The sequence below is a fragment of the Betta splendens genome, chromosome 4 (assembly GCF_900634795.4).
Source record: "Betta splendens chromosome 4, fBetSpl5.4, whole genome shotgun sequence".
Classification (NCBI taxonomy): Eukaryota; Metazoa; Chordata; class Actinopteri; order Anabantiformes; family Osphronemidae; genus Betta; species Betta splendens.
Genome location: NC_040884.2, coordinates 19,456,203 through 19,463,284, shown reverse-complemented (window position 1 = coordinate 19,463,284; position 7,082 = coordinate 19,456,203). Strand labels below are relative to the sequence as shown.

The following is a 7,082-nucleotide window of genomic DNA, read 5'->3' as shown; positions in this document are numbered from 1 at the left end:
TTCCATTTATTTCGTTATTACTGCTTTCACCTGTACCACATAAAGTCATTGCAGAGCTACAACCATGTTCCTACAAAGTTAACCAGATGTTTATTTCGTTATTCCCTCTTTCATGTCCGTCTGTTGAATGAAAGTGGGCGTGGCCACCACGTAACAGAGCAGGGACACTGGGGGAAGGTGGAACGCGCATCAACACGCAGGACAAAGATCTGCGTTTCTCTGCTGCTACAGCCTCGCTGCGTTGGGTTGTTAGTGTCCCTTTCACCTCTACCACATGAAATGTGTTCCTGCTAAGTTGATCTTGAGCTGCTATCAGAATCGTTTTTATTCCCCAGGTTTGAACAGGGCAAACATTATTTTTATTTACAAAAAAATTAAAACGTTCACATGTGATTTGCCCGCTTTGATGTAGACAAAATTCTTGAAAGCGTTTTACATTACATCCCGTTTATTTCGTTATCCCCACTTTCATATCTGTCTGATAAATAAAAGTGGGCGGGGCTATCAGTCCCGTAGCAAAGGTAAGCGCTGACTGTGGGGGCTGGGCGCATCAACATACAGGACAAAGACCTGTGTTCCTCTGCCACAGCCTCCTCTTTCAGCCTGTTGCTTTGGGCCGTTATTCCTCCACTTACTGGAGCCACATGTTGACAAAGTTGACCAGCCGGTTTCATGTAGACACCAAACTCTATAAAGCATTTTACTTTACATTCCGTTTATTTCGTTATTAATATACATGTAATTGCAAATGCTGCTCTGAGCTCTTTTACTTTGATGAGTTTTGTGTCTACATGAAAGCGGGCAGAACAACGTCCATGCGTGTGTCACGCTGAAAGCGGCTGGTGAACCTCTTGGGAACATGGCTGTAGCTCTGCAATGACTTTATGTGGTACAGGTGAAAGGGAAAATAACGAAATAAACGGAAATATAAAACAGAAACGCTTTCAAGCGTTTTCTGTTTAAATTTTTTATTGCACATTTGTTAAAACTAGATGGGTGTACTGTCTTTTTTTCCTAATTCTTAGTGACGTTACAGTGCAAAGCGTATGGGATTTTTTTGTAAATAAAAATAATTAAATAAATGGAATATAAAACGGAAACGTTTCAAGCGTTTTCTGTTTATATTTTGTAAATAAAAATAAACCCGGTGAATAAAACGATTCTGATTCTGAAAGCAGCTGGTCAACTTCGTAGGAACACATTTCATATGGTAGAGGTGAAAGGGACACTAACAACCCAACGCAGCCGAGGCTGTAGCAGCAGAGAAGCGCAGATCTTTGTCCTGCGTGTTGATGCGCGTTCCCCTTCCCCCAGTGTCACCGCTCTGGGACGTGGATGGCCACGCCCACTTTCATTCACCAGACGGACATGAAAGAGGAAATAACGAAATAAACAGCTGGTTAACTTTGTAGGAACATGGCTGTAGCTCTGCAATGACTTTATGTGGTACAGGTGAAAGGAGTAATAACCAAATAAACGGAATATAAAACGGAAACGCTTTCAAGCGTTTTCTGTTCACCCAAACTAGATGGGTGTACTGTCATCTTTTCAGTAATTTTTAGCATTTGCATGTTGTTGTATATGAATAACGAAATTACGTTTGACAAAACTGTGAAGAGTTCCGTGTCTACATGAAAAAATGTTTTTATTGCTTCCTTCGGTGAGACCGCAACAATGACACTCGTCCTTTCACGTTGTAAATCCAAGCACATAGCGGTTAAACATTGTAACAGTGGATGTCACTCATAGACTCATAGGAACCTGAGTAGGAACCCTGCTCTGCCTTGCAGGCAGCAGCAGGGTCAGCGAGCCCATGCGTCCCACCCCACAGAGTGCGTCGGTGATGGCCCTCTTTACGTAACAAAAGCGGCTCTTGGCAGGGTGCCAGCTGGAGCGTGGCGGACAAGTGATCACCCAGCAGTAGTTAGGGGTATATGTAAAGGTGTACGTCCCTTAGTAGTTCTAGTGTTAAAGCCACAGTTGCGCGTGACCCCAAGACAGGCTGCGGTGGGCGTGGTCAGCCTCTCCAGGTTCTCGGCCTCTGATCACGAGACGACCGGAACTCGTGTGAGGGAGAAAATGTCGCACAGAATCACGAGCCTAACGGTCCGGGACGTGCGCTTCCCGACGTCTTTGGAGCAACACGGTTCCGATGCGATGGTAAGGAAGGCGCGCGCGGGGGGGCGCTCCACTCGTAGAGCGTGAATATGCCCGTCGTGCTGCCCGTTTGCGTTCACGAGCGTCCAAACTCAAAGTGCTCCGTTTTGGCCTTTTTCTCTCCGCAACCATCCACCTCGCAGCACTCGGACCCCGATTACTCGGCCGCATATGTGGTGATCGACACGGACTGCGGGTTGAGAGGCTTCGGCTTAACGTTCACTTTAGGGAAAGGAACGGAGATCGGTGAGACTGGCACCGGCTCACGCTGCAGCACAAACATTAACACAACAGTAAAAAGTCACCATGATGAACTCCACTAATATAAATGCTACAAAGAATATTTACTCGTGTCGCTTTTTCTCGCTGTTGGGCAAAGTTGAGCCCTGTAGCGCCATCTTGTGGTGATATCTATTAAACGCAACTTGGTTTTGCATCTTATTAGAGAGCGTTAGTCCCGTAAAAATCCATCATAATAAAACAAGAGCTTCTTTGTAAGTTCTCCTGTTTTCTGGGTTGTCGCCCTGCAGTGCTGTCCGCTGTGGAGGCGCTTGCTCCTCTGCTCGCTGGGAGATCCCTGCAGGAGATTGTGAGTGACTTCCGTGGCTTTTACCGGCTGCTGACCAGTGACAGTCAGATGAGATGGGTGAGAGCTGCGTTTACTGCGTTTGCTACACTGGAGTTTCACTCCTTCGGTGGCGTTTGTGTAATGGTGATGTTGACAACAGCTCGGTCCGGAGAAAGGCGTGATCCACCTGGCCACTGCTGCCGTGCTGAACGCCGTGTGGGACCTGTGGGCGAGGGCCGAGCGCAAGGTCGAGCTGGCGGCTGCAGCATTTTAGGTAGAAATCCATCATCTTTGCATCTAATGACTCATAATCTGGTATCATTTCCCTGCAGCCGCTGTGGAAGCTGCTTGTTGACATGGTAGGAAGAAGCAGCAACATTGAAATGTATTGAGTGTTTGCGCCATAATGTGATCTTAATGGAACAGTACCACCGTCTGTGTGTGTGCGATCAGGATCCAAAGCAGCTGGTCGCATGCATCGACTTCAGATACATCACTGACGCGCTTACGGAGGAGGAAGCTCTAGGTGAGACTGGTGTGATGTGGCTCACGGGATCAGCACAGGCCGTAGTAAAAGCAGCAGATGTTCCTTTTGTTTTCAGACATTCTCGTGAAAGCCCGGGAGGGAAAGCAGCACAGAGGTGAGCCCGCTGAGAGGAGTCATTAATTACTGACTGGGACTCATCTGAAGGGCTTTCAGAGCTTTTAGCCTCTGCCCTCTGTGATTACTCCATTAAAGGCTCACCTCAAGCATTTATAGCCTGTGCGCTGCTTTTTTTCTCCTGCCAGAGGAGCAGATGATGAAGGAGGGTTACCCTGCGTACACCACCTCGTGTGCTTGGCTCGGTTACTCTGACCAGCAGCTCCAACAGGTGTCTTTGCTATAAAATGCTCGTGTTTCTGTCAGACTAGTGTTTTCATCTCTGTGACCGTTATGTTGTTCTAAAGCTCTGCACAGATGCACTCAAGGAGGGCTGGACCAAGTTTAAGGTGAAAGTCGGTGCCGATTTAGACGACGACAGACGCAGGTGTCGTCTCATCAGGCAAATGATTGGACCCAGTAACACTTTGGTGAGGTTGCTCCTTCCTGCTGGTGTATGCCCTCATTGTAATAACAGTATACTAAAGGGTTTGTGCCCTAGATGATTGATGCTAACCAGAGATGGGACGTCGATGAGGCAATACGCTGGGTGTCCAGCTTGGCTGAGTTCAAACCTCTTTGGATTGAGGAGCCCACGTCTCCAGACGACATCCTCGGACACGCTGCAATCTCCAAAGTGAGAAAGAAGCAAAAATAAAACGTCTTGATCGCTTTGTTTGTTTGTGGTTGGATGCGTTGGACTTTGTTGTTGCAGGCTCTGGCTCCGCTTGGTGTTGGAGTGGCCACAGGGGAGCAGGTCAGAGCTCGCGCTCGGTTCAAGTACACACACACACGGGTGAAAGGATCGTTTAGAGATGACTGATTTCTCCCCAGTGTCACAACAGGGTGATGTTTAAGCAGTTCCTCCAGGCCTCGGCTCTCCAGTTCGTCCAGATAGACAGCTGTCGCCTGGGAAGCGTTAACGAAAACCTGGCTGTGCTGCTGATGGCTCACAAGTTCCAGGGTGAATGTTTTACCACCTTTTTTCAGGTGTTGATCGTAAAAATTAAACAGTATTATTACTTTACTTTCCCTTAGTGCCCGTGTGCCCGCATGCTGGAGGAGTTGGTCTCTGTGAGCTTGTCCAGCATCTGATTCTGTTTGACTACATCTGTGTGTCTGCAAGTCTCCACAACCGGTAAGTAAAACATCTTTTTTTTTCCTTTTTGCACAATGAGAGCACCGCGATCAGTAGAAGATCTTATATCTGCAGGATGTGTGAATACGTTGACCACCTTCACGAGCACTTCACAAGTCCTGTGGTGATTAGAGATGCCCACTACATGCCCCCTAAGGTATAAACTACATCTTACAAACGCCAAACACGTCTGCGTTACACTGAGTAAACTGTGATTATTGTTGTCAGGATCCAGGCTATTCCAGCGAGATGCTGGAGTCATCAGTGACGAGACACCAGTACCCCGAAGGAGACGTGTGGAAGCAGCATTTGCACAAATAGACTTAGATTGAACTGAATCATTTAAAATACTGTAATCAGTGTAGCAGCGTGGTCGATTTACTGCTTGGCTCCTGTTGAATCAACATTTCAGTACACATCAAATTGAGACAGACTTAAATTCTTTATTTACAAATTAGATATTGATTACATTTAAAATAAAGTCAGTAAAACAAATGTGGCATCAGGTTAAAACAACTGTTTCCATTTGTTATGTAAAACCTATAATTACACAACTCAGTGGACAATCTGGATGAACTACAGTAAAGGACAGGCGTGAAGCATACAGGCCACTGTAGATATGGAACAAGCAGCGTTACACGGCCATCTGCATCTTAATGGTGGGATGAGGATTGTAATCGCAAATTTCAAAGTCCTCTGCACAGAAATCGTTGATGCTCTCCACGTTTCTCAGGATCTTCAGCTTGGGAAAGGGTCGAAGCTCTCGCTGAAGCTGTAAATTGCAAAACATTTTGTATACATGTGAAATTCAAGTGGACGGATATTTAAAAAAAAATCCCATATTTGATTAGCCCACCTGTATTTTGAGGGGTTCGATGTGGTTGAGGTAGATGTGAGCGTCTCCCAGAGTGTGAACGAAGTCACCAGGCTGAGAAGGTGGAACCAAACACAGCACATGTGAGCTTATGGAGGACACAGCCACGATCCAACGATGGAGAGTTTGTGACAAGGACTTTACCTTGAGGCCTGTGATGTGAGCGATCATGTAGGTAAGAAGTGCATAGCTGGCAATGTTAAAGGGCACCCCCAGACCCATGTCTCCTGAGCGCTGGTACAGCTGACAGGACAGCTCACCATCGCACACGTAGAACTGGCACAGAGCGTGGCAGGGAGGCAGAGCCATGAGGGGCAGATCTGCAACCACACAGGACCATCAGCCTCTCGTACAAGCAGTTAAATCTGACCGAGTTGATCGAATAAAGTTGAATTGCTGATGCACCTTTGGGGTTCCAAGCGCACATGATGATCCGTCTGTCCTCTGGATTCTTTTTGATGGTGTCAATGATTTGTTGCAGCTGGTCGACACCTTGTCCCGTGTAATCTGAAGAACAGTCAGACATAAATTGGAGAATGACACATTCATGATCCTTTAATACAGCAAAATCCAGTTGTCATGATATCGCTAGAAACTGGCTGCGTTCATCACATGCTCTACCTGCGTGCATGTCTGTGTACTCTGCACCAAAGTGTCTCCACTGGAAACCATACACAGGCCCCAGGTCTCCCTCTTCTCTCTGTGTGAATCCAAGCTTGTCCAGAAAGTCTCGCGAGCCATTGGCCTCCCAGATCTTCACACCTTTCTCAGAGAGCTCCTTGGCATTTGTGGATCCCTGCAACACACAAAAAAAATATCAGGTAGCAATTTGGTGCATCTGCACGTACAAAAGCTGCCCAAGTTGTTTGTACCGCGTGGATATATTGGCACAATGGCAAGATAAAGAGAAGTGAAAGAACAAAAACTCCATTTTTAAAAGCGGTATCAAACATTTTATTACTACTAATTTTGTTGCATACAAATATTACCAATATTATATTCTCACCTTGATAAACCACAGCAGCTCTTCAAGGATTCCTTTCCAAAACACTCTCTTGGTTGTGAGTAATGGAAACTGATCTAGACAAACAGGAACGAGTTATTACTGAAGCTGAAGGCCTGAAGGCCAGTGAGAGGCCAGTGAGTAAGGCTCCACCACTGTATTAACAGCTTTAGCTGCTACTAATTTGCCGACATACAAAACACACGTTTTATGCAACAATACATTTTTTCACTTGAGCTTCACATATAAAACAATTTGCTGCTTATTTCAGTTATTTGATTGTTTTACGAAACGGACCTCTCAGACTGTATCTGGCCTGAGCACCGAACACAGAGATGACTCCGGTCCCGGTTCGGTCTCCCTTCCTGCGGCCGTGCTGTAGGATGTACTCGATCTGATCCAGATACCCCCGTTCATCACAGAAAACCCCGAAGCTTTTCCTCTCGACAGTCTGACTTCTATCCTCCTGGTTACTGCAGGCTCCTCTTTGCAGGTCATCCGTGTGTATTTTTGAAGTGGCGGGCATGTTTGTGAACGGTGTGCATCCAAACCAGAGATTGACAGTGCCTGGAACTTTCCCGGGTAATTTGAACAGGAAGTAAAAAGGGGGCGGAAAAATAAGAAGCAGCCAATACGAGCGCGACGGTTAAAAACGACTGATCTCGCGAGAATAAGTATAACGCGCCCTGTGTACTTTTTTAA

At 46.4% G+C, this 7,082-nt stretch overlaps 2 protein-coding genes across 7 annotated transcripts; one reads left to right on the top strand and one right to left on the bottom strand.

Moving 5' to 3' along the window:
* Positions 1-1,999: 1,999 nt before the first annotated feature.
* On the top strand, positions 2,000-5,801 carry enosf1 (enolase superfamily member 1). 5 transcript variants are annotated; one of them, XM_029147263.3, is made up of 15 exons: positions 2,000-2,160; positions 2,301-2,403; positions 2,688-2,803; positions 2,886-2,972; positions 3,058-3,084; positions 3,179-3,251; positions 3,328-3,366; positions 3,515-3,597; positions 3,674-3,796; positions 3,868-4,002; positions 4,081-4,122; positions 4,200-4,329; positions 4,404-4,503; positions 4,579-4,660; positions 4,732-5,801. In XM_029147263.3, exons 1-15 carry the CDS (start codon positions 2,080-2,082, stop codon positions 4,822-4,824), a joined length of 1,314 nt encoding a protein of 437 aa, XP_029003096.1. In that variant the 5' UTR covers positions 2,000-2,079; the 3' UTR covers positions 4,825-5,801. The 5 variants fall into 5 exon arrangements, with proteins under 5 accessions (XP_029003096.1, XP_029003097.1, XP_029003101.1 ...); XM_029147264.3 differs by lacking the exon at positions 2,301-2,403 and having other exon boundaries at positions 2,020-2,160; XM_029147268.3 differs by lacking the exons at positions 2,301-2,403; positions 3,058-3,084 and having other exon boundaries at positions 2,020-2,160; positions 2,886-2,999.
* Positions 4,927-7,059, bottom strand: tyms (thymidylate synthetase). Of its 2 annotated transcripts, XM_029147270.3 has the most exons (7): positions 6,678-7,059; positions 6,384-6,457; positions 5,999-6,173; positions 5,783-5,884; positions 5,522-5,697; positions 5,360-5,431; positions 4,927-5,275 (listed from the first exon to the last, which is right to left on the bottom strand). In XM_029147270.3, exons 1-7 carry the CDS (start codon positions 6,904-6,906, stop codon positions 5,138-5,140), a joined length of 966 nt encoding a protein of 321 aa, XP_029003103.1. In that variant the 5' UTR covers positions 6,907-7,059; the 3' UTR covers positions 4,927-5,137. The 2 variants fall into 2 exon arrangements, with proteins under 2 accessions (XP_029003103.1, XP_029003102.1); XM_029147269.3 differs by having other exon boundaries at positions 5,360-5,697.
* Positions 7,060-7,082: the final 23 nt, after the last annotated feature.